Raw genomic sequence first — 20,060 nt, forward strand, 5'->3', positions numbered from 1 at the left:
TTTGTTATTTCTTTTACTTTACCAGAACATAACAGATTATTTACATCAGTTTATAAAATTTTTCTTATACATGTCAAATCATACCGGTCGTAACTATCTCTTGTCATTTAAGCTCAGGTCTTGCTCAACTAATATAAATGGCCTTGAAATCTTTCTTTAATAAAAGTATTCGACTTTAGAACTATTGTTCGGTCTCGTTAATTCTTCTTTGTCCTATTTTAAATACTTAAAACACTTCAACTTCTTTTACTTGTGATTAATCAATGTCCGTTATGATCAGACTCTGTTCTACAACAATATAGAGACTCATTCACTAGTTTTTCAAGCACTATTTTTCTTTTAATTTTCAAATTTATTATCTGAAAATATTTCAAGAGATTTATTGAAGTAAAAAAGACAAAATTGTAGACAAAAGTTTAAAGCAAAAGTTGATCATCTCATCACTACTACTTCTGGCATGATTAATAACGTTAGATTGTTTTTTCTACACCATAAAAGGTACAGCGGATACTGAGAAAAGACAGAAGAATGTTGATGTAATGTTTTAATTTTTACATGATTTTTACAGCATCTATAAGGCTTCCATTTGGTTCTTTCATTTTACTAGGAAAATATTCAAGCAAGAGTTGGAATAGCTGTGTTCTCATTGTAAAAAGAAAATCTGTTTTCATGCTTTAGAATTGATATATTGGCTCATTAAATTAAATAAATGTACCTTCTGTAATTGTTTGCAAACCATTTTCATTAGTTTCAACTTGCACAGGAAGACATAAATGAGTACAAAGCTGTTCTAGTCTAGTCACTTCTTCTCTGTTTTCGTAGTCAACCAATGGAACAATGAACTTTCGTAAATAATGCAGAGCATCCATCGTGTCTTCTTTCAAATCACGTTCAGGACCAAATTTCTTTGCGTGAGATTGAGCATACAGCTGTTTATTACAAAGTTCATCCACCCTATAGGAGGGAATGAGGTATATACATTGGCGAACGATCTGTGTAGAAACAGGTCTGTAAAAAAAAAAAAAAAAAAAAAAAAAAAAAAAAAAAAAAAAAAAAAAAAAAAAAAAAAAGTGAGCTTTTTTTTTTCTGCTGAATCCCTTTAAGTCCTTACTTTTTCAATTTGAGTTCCCAAAAGTCATCTAAACGTCTTCGATCATTAACAGGATCACCAGGATTACCACCAAAGACAAAGTATGTCCTTGTTTTGGGATTATAAACAAAATGATGGGCAAATCGAGGAAGAGGCTCGGTGTCTTTTAAATGCTCCCAATAGTTGAGGTCGTGATCTTCGTTTTCATAGACCTTCTCCCAATGATTTTTATCTATACTATATATCCAAATCAAATTCTTCACTACATTTGTAGGCTTATTGCATACATATCCCGTAAATACACACAGCTCCTTTCGTTCTTCATCTAATACAGCTCTTTGTGTGTATCCGATATCAGAACCGTAGTTTCTAAAGAAATTTTGAGCAACGTCATTGATTTTGTCTTCGTTGATGGAATAGTAGCACAGATCCGATAGCTGCCCCTTTTCTCTCTGCCCAGCAAAGATATACAAACCACGTTTTAAATTATCGATCACCATTGAATGCCCTGCACGCCCTTTAATAGTTTGAGCAGGAATGGGAGACCTATTGTCGGATGTCCAGTTTGAGGATCTGTGACTTGGGGTGGATGTTGCTATGTGTGTATCCGGAGGAGTAGGAGGTGAATGTGTGCCTTGTGTATGGATGTCATATCTAGTAAAGATAAATACACTTTATTTAAATTTTCAATAAGAAAAGCAAAAGATAATGTTACCTAATTATTTTCCATACACTCGCGTCCATATCGTAGGCATATAGGCCACCATATGCATGAGCAATTGAACCTGGTACAGCGATTCTACCTCCAGACACATATAAGGTCCTGCCGATGGAATCTACGCACATTTGAAGGTCAAATAGTAAAGGTGGGCCACCATCAACCTATTTTTAACGCTCAATAAAGTACACAGTAACTAATATATGAAGGGTTTACTTGTGTATTTTCGCTAATTTTAACCCATTGATCTTGCTCTATAAAATATTGGTAGAAATCAGAGCCATATGTGTTACCTGTCAAATCAGCAATTGTCGCATTTGCGGTTGGTTCAATATATCGACCTAAAACAAATATTGATTTCCTAGCTGGGTCAAAGCATATCTGATGACACGATCTAGCACTAGGACCCCCATCTCTACATGATATTCAGCAGTGGTATTTAAAGAACAATAAATTAGAATACATACGCACATGTATCAGCGCTTAAAAGGTGCCAACGCTGCTTTTTAATGTTGTAACTCCAAAAGTCAGACAGGTCCTTTTTTCCATCCCATCCACCAAACAAATAAATCCTTTCAGATTCCACATCTATACACATTTGATGGCCACCTCGAGCACATGGTATGTCTCCATCTATGAATATGTAAATAGGTGAATGAGTTTATAAAGAACAATATACAGCTTACCATCATTCAATGCATAAATTCTTTGCCATTCAGGAGAGTATTTAGCTGCTTGAACATAAGGTTGAAAAATACCAGATGTATCAGCGTCTCGAATGATATGTTCTGCTTCATCAAATTTAGCTTCTACAACAAGCTCGCGGTGAAGACGACTGACTAAGGGATGCTCAAACTCGACATTTGTTTTGTTTTTTAAAGCATAGTATATGTCCATCATATTCTTTTGTCTAAAATGCTTAAGGCAAAGCTTGATTGTTTCCAGCTCTCTATACTGATAAATACTATAGTTATTAGTAAAGAATAGCATACAGTGAAAATAGTATATACTTTTGTATATCCATTGAATACTCTAACCATCAGATTCTCTTCTATTATACCCTTGATTTCAACATACCATATGCTATAGTTAAAGTTTGTTCCAAATGTTGCTATTGGAGAAATTTTGATATATTGTATAGGAAACACCTAAATTGTAAGCATAAGTGACATGCAAATATCAATAATAATAGTAAAAGCTACCATGTTGTCGTAGGTGTAGCGCAGAGGAAATGTTTCAGTTTCAGTATCATTATTTAAACCTTTAAATAAATTCTAGTCAGAAAGGCTTAATAATATTGATTCTCTTTTACTGTATGTACCGTCATGTAGTATTTCATTCAAGTTGTTAGGATCCAGTCCACCAAATATTTTGAATTCTTTCAGATTACATACGTGGGCTGTAAAAATGAATAATTATGCATAATTGTCGTCATTTTTTTTTTTTTTTTTTTTTTCACTAAAACTTACGTCTGTGAAATTTGCCAAATAGTATTTGACCTTTTAGAAGAAATGTTTAATTTGAGTATTTTAAAACAGGTTTATAGACTTACAGGCAACAACTGGCTTTTCTAGTTTTAATGTGACATACTGAGACTGGTCATGGGAGCCAGACGACCATCTAGAAGACTGTTCAGTTGGGCTGTTCATGGCGATGTTTTGTGGATAATAAGAGCCAGAATGAGATGAATAGTTGTAAATAGAATATTGTAGAGTTTCTTGTGGTGCCGCTTTTATGGCCAGCTGTAAAGTATATTCTTCTTTCATTTTAACTTCTTGATTTTTTTTAAAAAAAAAAGTAATAATAATATGCAGATTGAGAATGATTATGACTGCTGAGATTATTATGATTTGATTGCCGTTAGCAAAATCTATTTAAATTGTTATTTGCAATACAACCTTATAAATAAAAATTACAATACAAGAATGATTGTCTACTAAAATATAATGGCAATATCCTTTTTTTATAGCAAAAAATACTTTACACCATTTGTAAACATTAATAAGCCATTGCTATTGCATCATTTATAAAATTTAAAAAGAAAAGATCGGATTCGATAAGTCCATAAACAGAAACTGAAGAATGCCTTTGATAATATCTTTAAAAGGAAACAAATAAATTTGTCGTATGCCAATTAAATAAAAGCATGAGCATTTAGATTATTCCAATAACAATATTATGAGCAATTACTGATAGTTTAGTTGGGATACAGTTGTGTAGCATACAAATATAATAGGATTTTATTAGTCGAAAGGAAATTTGCATAAAAATAAAGGTTATTTATTTTGCTAATGAATACGCTTATACAAACTCACTGAAAAGAAGCAAAAATATCATCATGCTATTCGCATGGATCAAATTCTGGCTATTTGTAAGAAATACTATTGTACCATGAGTTTTCGAGGAATGTTTAATCACAGTTATCTACTGTCGTATTTACCTCATGAAATACTTATTATTCGTATGAGATTACTCAAATCTTATATAAGAAATAACAAGTGCCGAATACATAATATTATATATTACATACTCCCTAAGTCCCATTTACAATATTAACTATATACAATATTTGTATTGTACAAGCTTAATACTAAAGTTGACCTTGAACTCATTTCGGTTCCTGAATAATTCCATTTCCTATATAAAGGCGTAGTTTGATTAAACAGGTTCTCTCTCTCGTCTTGAAATCTAATAAAGAGATTATATAGAGACTCATTCACTAGTTTTTCAAGCACTATTTCACTTTTATTTCTCACTTTATTATCTGCAAATATCTCGGCTACAAAGTTATCTAATTTACTTGTTGCTATAAACCTTATTTTCTGTCATTATCATTCTGCTGATGTTCAGCGGCTCTACCACCGTATTGAATTCGAAAGCATCAAAGTCATAGCGAATGTAACATGATTACTGGCCCTTGGTCCGCTCAACATCTTACTTGTGGACAAACAGTGATTATCCAATGTTTTCATTGTAGTCTTGTATAGTGCACAACAGATTCCAAGCTTCCTAAAAAAAAAAGCAATGAGCTCAGTATCACCTTTAGAAATTGTGCTAATGCAAGTACAAACACCGTAAAATGATTGCTTGAGCCGACGATAAAAAAACTGGAAAATTCTGTATAACAAAACTGGCAAACGGGCATATTGTATTCTAATTATCCGAGCTGCGGATTGTTTAATGTGAGTATCTGATTAAAAACAAATTTTATTTACAATAAAAAAAAAAGTGAATGCGTGGAGTCTTCAGCACATCTTAATCGCCCAAGTCAGATCCAAAAGGAGTTTAATGAAATCGAAAAACAATCTTTAGGATCAAGAGTGAAAAAAAGGAAAAGGAAAAGTAAATAAATGAGGAAGGAAAGACATGTCATAGATGCAGATGCGAGTTCTGATTCTCTGCTGAAAATGCGACAACTATTTTGGAAAACTAAAGCGTTAATAGAGAGCGACTTCTTTTTTAACTGATTGGAAACAGGGGCAAAGTCCCCTAGCGAAATGATCAAGTTCTTTCTGCTGGATTACTCTCTCGTCTGGCGGCACAAGCCCCAATCTCCATGGTCGTTTTCTGTTTGTTTGTTCGTGAGTTTAAGCCCTGTTGTTAAAAAATGTTTCTTATGATGACCAGCTAAAAATGCGGTATCCGAACAAAATCCTTATACACTGATTGGAAACAATAATGGCAGCAGATACTCATATGGAGGGTTTCAATAGTTATGAAGAACAGGCGGTTGGGATTCACACATGTTTGATGTCAGTGATGCGTATGAAATTTAAAGTGGATGAAGCGGCAATAGAAGTTGACGAGGAAATTGTGGAAGACGTTGAAATAGGCGAACGTAATAAAGAACAAAACGAAGTTGAAAATCAAAGTATAACTGAAGAGGATTAAAAAATCAAATTAGGAAAATCTGCTGAAAATTGCAAGTAATTTCATAAAAACAACAGCAATGAGACCACTACATCCTACAGATCATGCACTGACACTCTAGTTGTTGACTTCATCAAACTGATTGTTGACATGGTTCCTGTTAAGTTCACGTCATCAAAAAAAGGCATTATTACTTCTACTGCATACTGATTTCGAAAGATGTGGAACGAAAAACAAGAAGTTCCTAAAAAGAAAAGAAGTCCAGCTAAAGGGGGAGTGCTGAAAGAAGAGCGTCCATTATCTATCATAAAGCCTGTTGACAATTTTGCACGAATGAATTTAGAGCAAATAAGGGAAAAGCTAATAGAAGAATATCCAGTTATTTCTATTAGCAAAGCTCAGTTTTATCACCATATAAAAAAAAGTGTGCTTTAAGTATAAAAAAAACTAGAAAAAAAAAGCTTGCAGAGTATCGCAATTTAGACGATACTCTTACAAAAAGAAAATTGTTATTCAATAATGGCTAGTAGATGTTGATAAGGGTTTTAAAAGAACTATATTTATATTGATGAAGCTGGTTTTAACATTCACATCAGCCGCATGATGGTTGATCAAAAGCAGGAGAACAAGCAAAAGTAAAGGTTGAGAAGAACAGAAAGATTATAGTCATCATGTTTCGCGTTATTTCCAGCCAAGGACTATTTGACATTTCTCTAAGGAAGTCTACTGGATGTAAAAAGAAAAGCTGATGGGAAAACAGTGAGAACAACAAGGATAAGAACAAGAACTAAGCGTTTCTTGAATCGTTTGCGCAATGTAATGGATGTTTTTGATAAGAATTAGCTGAGAATATATAATATCCTTATGGAAAATGCTTCTATCCGCAAATCAGGTACATTGAGAGATAATTAAGAATAAAAGCTACAAACGTGTTTACCTTCCTCCGTATTCATCTCTTCATCCTATCAAAAAGTTTCGGTTGAAGGCAAAATACAGTGTTAAAAGACGACCCTTTGATAGTAGCGAAAATTCGACTTCTTAAATTATAGAAGCTTATCCGCAAAATATTCTAGCAGATTGCCAGGGATGGATAAGGCACTCTATTTCATTATTTGAACGTTATCTGGAAAAATATTCAATTTGGATATGATTTTTTTTTTCAATTGACCAATAAAATTTTCTCATTTTAAAAGTTCTAAATTTCCATTTAATGGAAAAATATGAATGTAATAATAGCCCTCTTGGCATGATTCAGCCAACCAAAAAAAATTTCCTTTTTTAAAAGTTTATTTTTACTTTTCCTTATTTCGGGGAACTGTTTAACCAAAGAAAGCGTATTTACAAATAACAATAAAAAAGGAAAGAATGAGATTGAAGGAAGAGACTTTTAATACGGAAAATATGTTCACATGTTGTGAAATCACAGGATCATTGATGTACTAAATAAGGCAAGAAAATCGAGGTTGGGTTATTTTGCTTGGTTAAAAAAATGAACAAAAGCAAAGAATGAAAACTGAAACATTTAAATTGGATGAATAGACATCAGTTTTTATATAAACCATGTTTGTTTCTTTCATTCACATATGCCATGTCTCTGAACGGGACTTTATTTTTGGAACAGGCGGAGATCATCCAATCATTATTCTGTTTTTGTGCCTTATTTAATCGCCCTAGCAAGTTTTTTTTTTATTCTTTTCTTTTCTTTTTCTGTGAACCATTTTCTTTAATATAAAAATGCCTCTTGACGAACAATCAACTGAACCACGCAGGAAAAGGGCAAAGATAATGAGTGCCTGTGGAGAGTGTAGAAGGAAAAAGACTAAATGTAATGGAGAGACCCCATGTCGAAATTGTGAAAAGTCAGGAGTTCCCTGTGTATATCCTTCTTCTAACGCTAATGATGACAAAAGAAACGCTCCAAGTAAAGCAGCCCTGGAGGCCATTGAGGAACGTTTAAAAACAATAGAAGATATGCTACGAACTATCATTCGATCTCAAAATATGTACACAATAGAAGAACACAATAACACAGTCAATAATTTTTTACATCGAGACTCTAAATCTTCAACTTCTTCTGTTGCTTCACCTCCTCCTCCACAATCACAGCCTACATTACTACAACAACAGCAACATAGTAGTATTCATACTCCACCACAACCTACATCACCATCTGATCAACCCAATCGACTGCCTTCTATTCACAGTCTATCATCTTCATATCCAACCGAACCAAAGTTGGAACATAGAGATCTTCCCCCTTTAGGATTTCAAAATTACAATAACTGTAAATATCAATCGGAGAATGAAGAGTATATGAAAAAGCGTAAAAGATAAAGGCACACAGACATGTTGTTATTATTTCATGTATTTTATTATTATTTCATCTTTTTGTTATCCTCTCCTTTTTTTTTTTTTTTTTTTTTTTTTTCTTTCATAATTAATAATTAAAGAATTAGAAGAATTAATTATTTAGCATAAACTTGTTTCATGGTTTTCTTTAAATTAATTACAAAATTGTATACATCTTTGTATGAGTTATAAAGTGGTGCAGGTGCAACTCGAATTACAGTTGGTTTACGTTCATCAACAATGATACCAATGGATTGAAGTGCTTCAAATACTTGCATCATCTTCTCTGGGAATTCCAAAGACAGCTGACATCCACGCTGCTCTGGGTCATTGGGCGTCAGTATTTTTATGAGTTCGTCATCGAATTCTTTCTTTAATTCAGTTAAAAGTAATTTTTCAAGGTAGCCAGTTATCAAGTATGATTTTTGACGTAATTTCTCAATTCCTCCTGCTGCTTCAAAGACTTGAAGTGAACCTAAAAGTGAAATGGTTGTAAGAATACTTGGATTGCTCATTTGATAACCAGATGCCCCTTCACTAGGTTGGAATTCAGGAAGCATTTCAAATCTATTCTCTTTTCTGTTTCCCCACCATCCAGCATATCTAAGTAGTTATTAATAAAAATCGTACAATATTCCTTCTAATGTCTTACCTTGGCCGATTGAAATCATCTTTGTATCTCTCATGAATAAATAAACCCGCAATGCCACCTGCACCAGAATTAAGATACTTATATGAGCACCAGCAAGCAAAATCGACATCCCAATCATGTAATTTAAGAGGTACATTGCCAACAGCATGAGCAAGATCCCAACCAACAATACAACCCTAAGTATTGATATATTAGTCTAGCTTTATTTGAATCTGGTGTTACTTACTGCTTCATGCCCTGCCTTTGTAATTTTTTCCATTTCAAAAAATTGTCCGGTATAATACTGAACACCAGAAAGCATAACAACAGCAATTTGATTGTCTTCTTTGATTGCCTTGATGATATCTTCTGTACGCAAAGTTTGCTCTCCTGGACGTGGTGCCACAGTCAAAAGTCCGATTTCAGGATCAATACCTCGTGAATGAAGATGGGATACAACAGCGTACTATATAAAAAATAAAGCGTGAGAAATACTATTGTTCATCCCAAGCTCTTACATGATCTGAAGGGAATGCTTTCTTTTCAATCAAGATCTTGAATCTTTCTTTTGTTGGTTGATAAAATGAAATGAGTGCAGAGTGAATATTGGAAGTTAGAGTACCCATGGAAGTTACCTCGATTGGCTTTGCACCTATTTAATAAAAACTATCAGCATTTCTTTCTTTTTTTTTTTTTTTTTATAAATATGTATTATTATTTTTACCGACTAAGTGAGCCAGGGGTTCCTTTACTAATTCATCAACAGTTGCCCAGGGTCTATTGTAAGGGTGATTCCAATGACCTTCCACGCCCCTAAAAAAGTGTTAGTGCATCACAATTATGAGTCGATTCCCTAGACTGACCTTTTCCCCCAAGCTTCGAATTCTTCATTAACTAATTGACGCGAACGCTTTGGCATCAATCCAAGTGAGTTTCCACAGAGATAAACACACTCTTGATCTGATTTTTCATTCCTGTCTGAATAAAGATACATACCTTACTGTGAGCGGAAATAAAGAATATTAAGTTGTATATCTTGTACCTGTCACTTCAGAAAGTGATTTGAGTGTAGGAATAACAAACTCTCCACGAAATTTTGAAAGACTATCATTTTCATCCAATTTTTCAGCTAATTCAACAGATGTAAGCGGATGACCATATATTTCAATGGCGTCAGATATATTCAATGTCATTTTTTTTAAAATAAAAAAAAAAACTAAGCAGAAAAAGAGAGAGAGAGAGAGAGCAGTAGCAGCAGACGAGATCTTAAATTGAATTTTTGCACGGAGATGTAAAATAGTTGAGTCACACGGATAAAAGCAAACTAAAGACTCAATCATGCAAAAAAGACTAGGGAACAATCTATTGTATTCATTTTGACCTTTTGATGTAGTACATGCTCTGAGCCTCATTTTATCTAAATTATAGAGATAATTATTGAAAGATAGAATAAGAATACTTTGCAAGTCTTAGTAAAATAAATTTTTCTTCAAAGCTCATAGTTTTAATAAATGCTTGCAGTATATGGCCCGTAGGACTCAATGGGACATGAATTTTTAACTTCGACAATTTTTTTTTTTTTTTTTTTTCAAGTATTGATGAGTCCTATCACTTCAGAAAATGAGAATACTTACTAAAAAAACTAAAGTATTCACCTGTCGGGTCTCATCGTAACAGTCCTAATATTGACTTATCAAAATCGAGCTTTTAATAGTGGAGAGTAATTATCCAAAGACAGATTCAAACGTCTAAAAGATTGACATGATTTAAAGAGATAAGACAAAGTCAACGAAGCCATCAACAAAGGCTACTCATTCTGACTAATAGTTGTTGAGTTCAAAGTGCTTAAACTAGTTTATCGAGAAGAGGTAAAAGTATATAAATGTACATTTTCCAGACTTTTTTTACGACTGCAATTGTGGCTTTAAAGTGTTTAATACGCTCCTTCTCCTGTGTAGCCACGGATTTTTAATGAATACAAATGGCGATATATTGTTACAAGAGACTAAGAGAGAGCTGATTAGAAATACCTTGCCATCCTCTTTTACAATAGCCTTTTGATCTATCACACTAATTATGATATAGCCGAAGTTTACTAGTCCGTATCATTTTACTTTGTTTTGTTTTTCTTTGGGAAAATAAATTATGATTTATCGATACAAGTAAAATCTAAAAATTCATCTTGTGCCAACAGAATCAACGATGTTAACGTTGAAACTGAGAAAGGGCTAAGAAAGAAGAACACTAAGACCATATTAAAGAGTAGAAAGAGATATGAAGTATACTGCATAAAGCTTTTCTTTGTTCAATATCAAACTTAAAAAAAGCATGATAAATATTCAAAAACTTGAAAGGGTATATCTTGTTTCAGATTTCTTCTAGAAAGATAAAAAAAAAAAAGGCATCTCTTTGCTTCTTTGCCAAGCATGTAGAAGAGGTAGACGTAGTTTTGAAATTTAATAAGAGAGTTACATTTAAACCTTATCCTCTTTTTGCATAAGTTGCTTCAAGCAAATGTTAAAAAAAAATCAATCCTTGCATCATAATTGACCTGATAAGATACAAAGAAAACGTTGGATAAAACAGGGGTATGTGTAGTATTCCAAGAAGAAGAAGAAAAAAACATTTAAAAAGTGAATGGAGGTCTTTCTTTGTTTATCTATCGTTTTTTTCCTTTTAATTTAAAAACAACATGCGTAAAAAAAAAAACTTTATTGTCTCGCTCTCTGGTTCTCTTGTTTCACTATCTGTTCTTTCATTTACGGACATGGTCATACTCCCGGCTTTATTAAGCCTTTCTAAACAACAGTCACTTCCACACTGCCAACAAAACTATTGCCGTTCTCTTCTGAAAAGGAAGCAGAACTAGGCTGCAATCGATGATTGCTTTACTTTTCGGAGGTAAATGCTTTTATTCTTATGTTGTTTATGTCTTGATGACTGAGACTGACACTTCATATATCCTATCAGTATTTCTAAATCTTTTACTGCGATTTGAATTCTAGCCCGTATGCTATCAATGTATTGGCATAGAACGTCAACGCCGAACGTTATCAGCTCAGTTTTGATCATTTTCTATAGTTCATGGACATCTCTTGTCTTTTATTTATGCTGATGGACAATTACTTTATGGTGAGTTAAGCGCTTAGAGATCCTTTCATACGGAAAATTGGCTTCTAAGAGTACTTCCAAATCACTTTGAGTATTTTGTGAAATAGAGCGAACTTTTTTTTCTGCTTTTCCTTTCGTCTACTTTTGGGAGGACATATTTTTAAGCTCAAAAATAAAAGATTAATATTTCTGTCCAGTTATGTTCAAGAAACTTGCTGTCTTTATTAACACTGCTTTCCACTTATCTGATAGCATTTTGCAGAGGAAACCATTATGGCTTATAGAAATGATAAGTTTTTATCCCCATAGCCCAACAGTTAAAGATTTCCAGAATAAGCTGAATGGCATTAAAAAAAGAGAAGAATGCTATATATAAATCTGGTATCGTATGAGAGGCTGCTTTTTATTGCAAACATAAATTCCATGTTTGCTATTTTTTTGGGTTATTTTTTTTTTTTTTTTTTTTTTTGCATAGTTAGTAAGTGAAAAAAAAGGTGGACGTGGCCAATTTACACAAATAATGTATAAGGAACTGTGTGCGCAATCCAAGAAAAAAAAAGCTGTATTACACGTTTTTAAGCATTTTTTATTTATTTACAAATTAATATTAATGATACATGAATAGTAAAGCGAAAGAAAAGGGTGAGGTACAACGTACTAGATTACAATATATTATCATCAAATTGAATAAAATTAAGATCTTTGCTCAAATGAGATTGCAGAAAGGACGGTATCCTGATTTTCTTCAAAGTTTTCTTGATTTACCTCATTGCTAGGAACCCATCCTGTAGAAGGCGCGGTGGCTACCATACTTGGAAGTACAACTGAGGCAGCAATACCACCATCACTTGATCGCTTTTCAGAGTACTTGGGAACATGTGATGCATGCTTGAAGGCTTGAAGTCCGGATTGAACGTGATCAAAAGCACTATTCCAAGCAATACGTTCATTTCCAGTGACATAAACTGTGGGAGCCATCGCATTATATTCATTTCCACCGAGATATCTTTGACGGGCAGCAGGGTTAAAGAAAAAGATGAAACCAAAGAGCTCATCAGGGATTAAACGAATAATGACGCCAATAGGAAGCGAGATCAGGCCTACACAGACAGAGATGGCCCAAGAAATTCCATCAATGCGAGTCACCTGGAAAGCTGTACCACCAAAGTTAACAATAATGGCTTGTAAGCCAACACACAAAAAGAAGATAAAGAGGAAGAACTTGTTGGCAAAGACATTATGGAAAATGTTGAGATGAGAATCTATACGACGACAGTTGAGTTCGTTAAAAAGTTGACAGAAAACAAAAGTATTAAAGACGATGGTTTGCAAGATAGGGTCATCAGCCTCGTAGTGCAATATGTCGCTGTAAAGCAATATGATGGTAACAATGATTTGAAAGATACTTTGACCAATAATCATTTTCCACATTTTAAAGGTAATCAGGGGAGATGAACGAGGCTCGGGAGGACGATCGAGTAATTCTTCAGTAGGAGGGTCTGTAGCAAGGGCAAGGGCAGCAAAAGTATCCATGATGAGGTTGACCCACAAGAGTTGAACGGCAGTCAAGACGGATTTTTGCTTTGAGCTTGCAACAGCAGAAATAAACGTGAGAATAACAGCAGTGATATTGACAGTAATTTGGAATTCGAGGAATTTTTTTACAGAGTCATTCACACAGCGACCCCACATGATAGCCTTCACAATACTCGCAAAGTTATCATCCATCAAGATGATACTAGAGGCTTCCTTGGCGACTTCTGTTCCTGTGATACCCATGGAAAAGCCGACATCAGCAAGTTTAAGAGCAGGACCATCATTTGTACCATCACCTGTTACAGCAACAATGTCACCCAGTTCACGAAGTCTTCCGACCAGGATCTGCTTGTCTTCAGGACTCGAACGAGCCAACACTTGAAGTCGAGGAAGGATAGCATCCATCTCATTAGGGGGCAGATTACGAAACACAGGTCCCTCCATGACAATACCACCGGGTGTATAGATACCACACTGCTTTGCGATACTCTTTGCTGTCACCACATTATCACCAGTGACCATACGAATAAAGACACCGGCCTTTTGACAAGCCTTGACGGCTTCCTTAACACCAGGTCGAAGAGGATCTTCGATACCAACAATACCAATCAAGACAAGACCATCATCAGCCAAAAGGTCCTCATAGGGAACCTCTGTTTCATCGCCAACTACTTTTTCATGTCCTTTACGAGGAGGCCACTGTTCAAAATCACGATAAGCCATACCAAGTGTACGAAGACTGCGAGTTGCATAACTTTGAATGATGCGATCCATACGATCTCTGTCTTCTGCAGTCATGATACGGGTCTTGATGTCATCCTTATTCACGTCAGTATATTGAGTACCATTCAAGGTCAAGACTTGGGAACAGTGCTTGACAAGTATTTCAGAGGCACCCTTGATGTGAGCACGATAGATGGTCTTGCCAGAGTCAAGCGTCATTTGAATCACAGTGGCCATCGCCTTGCGATCAGAGCTGAAGGGGAACAATTGAATGACTGGCCATTGTTGACGAAGTGCTTGAAAATCTGTGGAGCCATTGTTTTTGGCGAATTGAAGCAAGGCAGTCTCAGTCTTGTTGCCTACAAAGGAACGCTCACCGTTATCATCCACAGTTTCAAATGCAGTAGAGTTGATGGCGATCGTTTGATTGACGAGACGAGTGACAGGATCTGGCACCTTTTGAGCGATTGTTTTGATATCGTATAGATCGACACGATCAGCAGGTGGGTTTTGCAAGAATCGAAAGGAGGAACCCAGGGTGCCAGCGACGACAGTCATTTTGTTTTGCGTGAGTGTACCAGTTTTATCGGAACAGACGGTGGTAGCATTACCCATGGTTTCACAAGCGGCCAAGACACGAACAAGGTTATTGTCTTTAAGCATACGTTGGGTAGCATAAGCAAGGGCTAATGACAATTGGATTAATAAACATATAAATAGAAATAATCTTATTACCAAGGGTAACAGCAAGAGGTAACCCTTCAGGCACAGCAACAACAACGATGGTAACAACAACAATAAGAATATCCATGATATTAGAGACTATAGTAGTAGCTGAACTGGGTATACCGTATCTCCAACCAGCAAAGTAACGAATCAAAAGAGTGATCAACATAAGAATACCAGCAGCCGAGCCTAATTTAGCAATCATACCAGCCAATCCATTGAGTTTTTCTTGGAGTGGAGTGCTTTCATTCTCTGTACGAAGAGCCATCATGGTACGACCAAAGTATGAATTGATACCAACACTAGTGACCATATAAGTACAGACGCCCTCAAGTACTTTAGAACCAGAAATGATAAAAGGATCGGGAATGCTTTTGTGATGGTCATTATGCTGAGTGTTCTTCTTTTCTATAGTTAAGCTACTGCTGCTGATGGAAGATCTGGTTTGTGGAACGATCAAGAGATCAGAGCGTTGGTTAGATGCATTTTCTTGTTCGAGATGGATGTGATAACAGGATTCATAAGTTTGTTTTCGAACAGCATCTGATTCACCGGTCGCAGCCGATTCATCACAACGTACGTTATGGCCTTCAATAAAGATACCGTCAGCAGCTACAATATCGCCAGGTTCAAGATGAAGGACATCACCAACTTGAATATCATAAACAGAAATAAAGATTGTATTATTGTCGCGAGTAGCCTATTAGATGAATATTAGAAAAAAAAAAAAAAAAAAAAAAGGTTTTTAGGTTACCTTGACTACACGGTCTTCTTTTTTTGCATTTAATTTACGAAATTGTCTTTCTTTTTGAAAATCATTGACACTTCCGACCATGACAACGATAACGATAGCAACAATGATAGCAACACCCTCGACCCATTTTACACCAGGGATTTTATTTCCTTGAGCATCATATTCTGCCTGAGCAATGTCTTCATATAAACCAACAGCTAAAGAAACAACAGCAGCCACAGCCAATAAAATCTAATGATACAATGATGAATATGTATGATGATGACATGGTTAAACTAGGATGATTACCAAGGTTTTATCATTAAATGCCATCCACATGAGTTGAAACAAGTTTTTTCCTTTGACTTCTGGTAAAATATTTTCACCAAAGATCGATCTTCGTTTGTGAAATGGTTTTCCATCCTCTTTAATTTCTGTTTGTTGCACAGAAGGTGATGCTTCTTTAATGAGTGATTGATCGAGTGTGATATCATTTAAAGTGACCTTTGAATCAAAATCATCAGAAGAAGTAAGGCCTGATTTTATGTTGGCATGCAATCCTTTTGCAACACCATTTAAGCCACCATATGCATGTAACAATTGAATGTTTTTAGGATCCTGTAATGCGGATAGTTGATCTGGAGTAAATGCAAATGGATTTGAAGGGTCTGAATGAGGAGTCATTAATTGATCTCTCATGTCAACCGAAATAGAATCCAATTTGGTTATTGATGTATCTTCTTTAATAGCAGACATATTTTCATTGAATCAATGCAAGTTTATTAATTAAAAATAATAAAATAAAATAAAAAAGTAAGGGATTTTATAAAAATCAAACGATTTGAAAGAATTCTGAGAAATATTTAAATGACAGTAATCTCACTTTATCCCAGTTTATGTTTTCGAGAAAATCCAAATTTTAATTATTTAGAAAGTTCTAAAGTATCCCTCTGATTCAGAAAAAGGTAGTTCCTTCCTTTTATGAATTATTGATTGTCCGATATTTATAATAAGCAAAAGATACATGATTTCCTTTTATGGACGTAAATGACATTTTTACCCTTTTTAATAGAACAAAAAAAGAGATCGACAGATAAGTTTATTACATTTCAAATAATGAGCGAATCTCATTCACAGATAATTTTGTATTCTTCACCATACTTCCATCACCTAATGCACCTTTAGATAACATAGCCTAAGAAAGAACTAAGTAAAAAGTTTAAAGTGTTAAATTTTACCTTCTTTTCCTGTAATTTAATAATCTTTTCTTCAACAGTGTTATCAATCATTAATCTAGTCACATAAACAGGTAACCGTTGTCCTATTCTGTGCACTCTATCAATTGCCTGTTCTTCTAAAGCAGGGTTCCACCAAATATCCATCAAGATCACTCTATTCGCAGCAGTCAAGTTTAAACTATGAAGAGTGTTATCATCAGCTGATTGTACGTCATCCCCATTACCCTAATGAACCACATTTTAAAGAGATGAGCATGACTGTACAGTTTTGATCATATCTCAGTGAGAGTAAACTTCTTTCACGTTCTTGTGCTGACATTGAACCATCATCTAAGTAGTGTAAATAAATAATAAATAACAAGTGTCATACTTACATCTACAATACGTAAAACCATGTTGGCTTAAAGGAATGTCTAATAAATCCAACATGGAAGTAAATTGAGAAAAGATGATTGTCTTTTCATTTGGATATTTTTCTCTTGTTTCTTGTAATATTTCCAACATTTTATTAATTTTTGTGCTCGTCTTGAACAGTCCACCTTTGACTGTACTTTCGATTTGTGTTTGACAGTTCTCACAGAATGTGTTGAAAGAACTTTCCATTGAACTAGACATGTCTTCTTATTATTCTATTTGTTCTCAACATACTTTTTCCTTACCTTCCACATAATTCACAAATGATCTTTTTATTGTTAATAGTAGTAACTGATGTATCAGACAGGATATCACAAACATCTTTTTCTTCAAGTGAACTCAATATTAACTTCGGATGATCACAAGCTATAGAATTCCTTATGATTAATAGTCATACATTTCATCATTCAAAATACCTTGACGTAGTCTCAATAATAAACAAAGCATATTTAAATAAGCAGCTTGACCTTGACTTAATAGTTGTTCAACACTATTCTGTGTCTTTGTTTTTAATAAATCATATAGTCTTCTTTCATATTCACTAAACTGTAATAAAATATCATTTTTCTCTCTCTTTGGTAAATCAAACGAACTCTCTTCTTCCTCTTTCTTCATCAACACTGCCTTTGTTCTTCTAAGCATGATAGCCATCAATACTGCTTTTAATCTACTTAATGCTAAACCAGCATTTCCATTTTGTATTGGTATCGATATCGTTCTTCTAAACATCGTGTAATCATTTAGTGGTTGAATCTTTAAGAATCTAAGTAAACTATATAATTCATCCACATTATTTTGAATTGGTGTACCAGTCAAGCACCATCTTTTGGTTGATAATAAAGCAGAACAAGAAACAGAAGACCTTGTTGTCCTATTCTTTATTTGTTGTGCTTCATCCAACACAACTCGATACCATGTTATTTGAAACAGTGGACCGAATTCTTCATTCACCACTACCTCTTGATCTTTCTTTTCTTGATCACTTGGCATGTCTCCTGCTACTACTTGATACGTTGTGATGACGACATCATAATTTTTTAATTTATTAGGATCTCTTGTTCTATTAGGTCCATGATGAATCAACACTTTAAATGCTCCTTTTTCAGTTTTTGATTTTATTTCATCTGCCCACTGTTGAATTAATGCCAGTGGAGTCACAATCAGTGTTCTTCTCTTTTCAGTTGATTTCATTGTAGAAGCAATCAACGCAATCGTTTGAATCGTTTTACCCAATCCCATATCATCAGCTAATATACCACCTTGACTCTTTTCATTATTCTCTCTGTCCATCATCCAACTCACTCCACTTATCTGATGATTCATCAACCTGATCGTTAGCCCTTCCACATAACCTTCATCATCATCTTCACTTATTTCTTCACTCATTTCTTGTTCTATTATCAAATTCTCATCCTCATCTTGTGATTCAATCTGAATAACGGGTCTCATCTTTCTTCTTTTTTTCTTTCTTTTCAAATTGGGTACATTATTCGGTATACTTTCAAGCAACTGTTCAATATCTCTTTGTGTTTGTTTTTGATAATTATGACTGTAACCATAACTGTAGTTTGTATTTCTCATGTATTGTTGTTGTACTGGTTCGATTATGTTTGCATGTGGATTAGAGTATCTACATTCTGGATTAAAAAAAGGTGGTTCAGCAAGATATAATCGTTGATCTTGTAAATATTTTGCAATAGATCTCATTGTTTGTGGTCTACAATACATGATAATAAACAGAGGTGTCCTTGTTTGGGTCACTTTATTTCTTGGAATCACTGCATCCCACCAAATCATTTGATAATCAACCAAGGGTCCTAATACTCTGGTATCACTAAATGGTATCCAACCAAGCTAATTCATCATATCAGTATCCTTGGAAACCTATTGATTGATTACTTACTGATTTAGGTGGTATCGTTCTTGAAGTCACAGCAAATGCTATCAGAATAGATTAGCTTCTTGTTATTATAAAGAAAGAACTTACAATAATTATTGTTATGTCTTCTACCTTCTGGTATAATGTGTACAAGTTCAAATCGATCATCTTTAATCAGATTCAAGGGTCCTAAAGTAACGATCTCTGTCTTTATCATTCCAATACATAAATTACGATTCGTCATTTCTTCATCAATCATCACATCTTGGTCTTTTTCTGTCGTCTGCTGCTGCTGCTGCTGCTGCTCTTTCTCCTCTTTTCTCATTCTCTCCTCTCTTTCTCGTTCTTCTTTTATTCTTTGTTCTCTTTCCTGTTGTTTTAATTTTTGCTGTAAAGATTGATATTTTAATTCTATCTCTCTTTGCTTTTCTTCTTCTCTTCTTCTCTCTTCCTCCCTTCTCTTCCTCTCTTCTTCCTCCCTTCTTCTTTCTTCCATCCTCCTCTTTTCTTCTTCTATTTCTCTCTTCAACTTTTCTTCTCTTTCTTTTCGTCTTTTCTTTTCCTCTTCTATTTTCAACATTTCTTTTCTCTGTTCTTCCTCTTCTTTCCTCTTTATCTCTCTTCTTTCGCCTTCTTCCTTTAAAATCCTCATCCTTTTCTCTGCCATCCTCGCCGCTCGTTCTTCTTCTTTGATCTTGTCTTGTTTTTCTTTCTCTATCGCAACTTGTTCTGCCATCAATCGCTCTTGTTCTTTTCTTTCGTTAAACTGTTGCATCATCAGTAGGGACTCCTTCAGTTTCTGTTGTTTTTGAATTTCTTGAAATTCCTGATGCTGTAAGAGTAGTTGTCGACGCATCTCTTCCTTTGCTTTTTCTTGTTCTTCTTGTTTTTGAGATTGTTCTAGTTTTTGTTTTTCTTTCATTTCTTGTCGACGTCTCATTTGTTCTAAAAATAGTGCTTGCCTTGAAGGCTTTTTATCTGAAAGTGTCAATTCGTGCATGGATTGAGTAGGTGTATCTTGATCAGATAAACTAGTTAAATC

General features: G+C 34.5%; 6 protein-coding genes across 6 annotated transcripts; 2 read left to right on the forward strand and 4 right to left on the reverse strand.

The window, feature by feature from the left end:
- Nucleotides 1-701: 701 nt before the first annotated feature.
- Nucleotides 702-2,708, reverse strand: RO3G_03125 (uncharacterized protein; the record flags this gene model as incomplete). Its single annotated transcript, XM_067657716.1, has 7 exons — nt 702-1,008; nt 1,112-1,744; nt 1,806-1,972; nt 2,025-2,062; nt 2,102-2,149; nt 2,280-2,441; nt 2,495-2,708. 7 exons carry the CDS (start codon nt 2,706-2,708, stop codon nt 702-704), a joined length of 1,569 nt encoding a protein of 522 aa, XP_067513817.1.
- Nucleotides 2,709-5,486: 2,778 nt separating this feature from the next.
- RO3G_03126 (uncharacterized protein) lies at nt 5,487-5,888 on the forward strand (the record flags this gene model as incomplete). Its single annotated transcript, XM_067657717.1, has 3 exons — nt 5,487-5,679; nt 5,713-5,734; nt 5,780-5,888. 3 exons carry the CDS (start codon nt 5,487-5,489, stop codon nt 5,886-5,888), a joined length of 324 nt encoding a protein of 107 aa, XP_067513818.1.
- Nucleotides 5,889-7,412: 1,524 nt separating this feature from the next.
- On the forward strand, nt 7,413-8,012 carry RO3G_03127 (uncharacterized protein; the record flags this gene model as incomplete). The annotated part of the gene is made up of 1 exon (XM_067657718.1): nt 7,413-8,012. The coding sequence occupies one exon, from the start codon at nt 7,413-7,415 to the stop codon at nt 8,010-8,012; it is 600 nt and encodes a 199-aa protein (XP_067513819.1).
- A 131-nt stretch (nt 8,013-8,143) lies between these two features.
- Nucleotides 8,144-9,284, reverse strand: RO3G_03128 (kynureninase; the record flags this gene model as incomplete). The annotated part of the gene is made up of 4 exons (XM_067657719.1): nt 8,144-8,630; nt 8,680-8,855; nt 8,906-9,124; nt 9,177-9,284. The coding sequence occupies 4 exons, from the start codon at nt 9,282-9,284 to the stop codon at nt 8,144-8,146; spliced, it is 990 nt and encodes a 329-aa protein (XP_067513820.1).
- Nucleotides 9,285-12,462: 3,178 nt separating this feature from the next.
- On the reverse strand, nt 12,463-16,243 carry RO3G_03129 (calcium-translocating P-type ATPase, PMCA-type; the record flags this gene model as incomplete). The annotated part of the gene is made up of 4 exons (XM_067657720.1): nt 12,463-14,714; nt 14,764-15,454; nt 15,509-15,739; nt 15,797-16,243. The coding sequence occupies 4 exons, from the start codon at nt 16,241-16,243 to the stop codon at nt 12,463-12,465; spliced, it is 3,621 nt and encodes a 1,206-aa protein (XP_067513821.1).
- A 346-nt stretch (nt 16,244-16,589) lies between these two features.
- RO3G_03130 (uncharacterized protein) lies at nt 16,590-19,343 on the reverse strand (the record flags this gene model as incomplete). The annotated part of the gene is made up of 8 exons (XM_067657721.1): nt 16,590-16,682; nt 16,726-16,903; nt 16,950-17,055; nt 17,100-17,332; nt 17,385-17,505; nt 17,556-18,993; nt 19,043-19,080; nt 19,127-19,343. 8 exons carry the CDS (start codon nt 19,341-19,343, stop codon nt 16,590-16,592), a joined length of 2,424 nt encoding a protein of 807 aa, XP_067513822.1.
- Between the last annotated feature and the right edge of the window lie 717 nt (nt 19,344-20,060).

The sequence above is a fragment of the Rhizopus delemar genome, genomic scaffold, assembly GCF_000149305.1.
Source record: "Rhizopus delemar RA 99-880 supercont3.2 genomic scaffold, whole genome shotgun sequence".
Classification (NCBI taxonomy): Eukaryota; Fungi; Mucoromycota; class Mucoromycetes; order Mucorales; family Rhizopodaceae; genus Rhizopus; species Rhizopus delemar.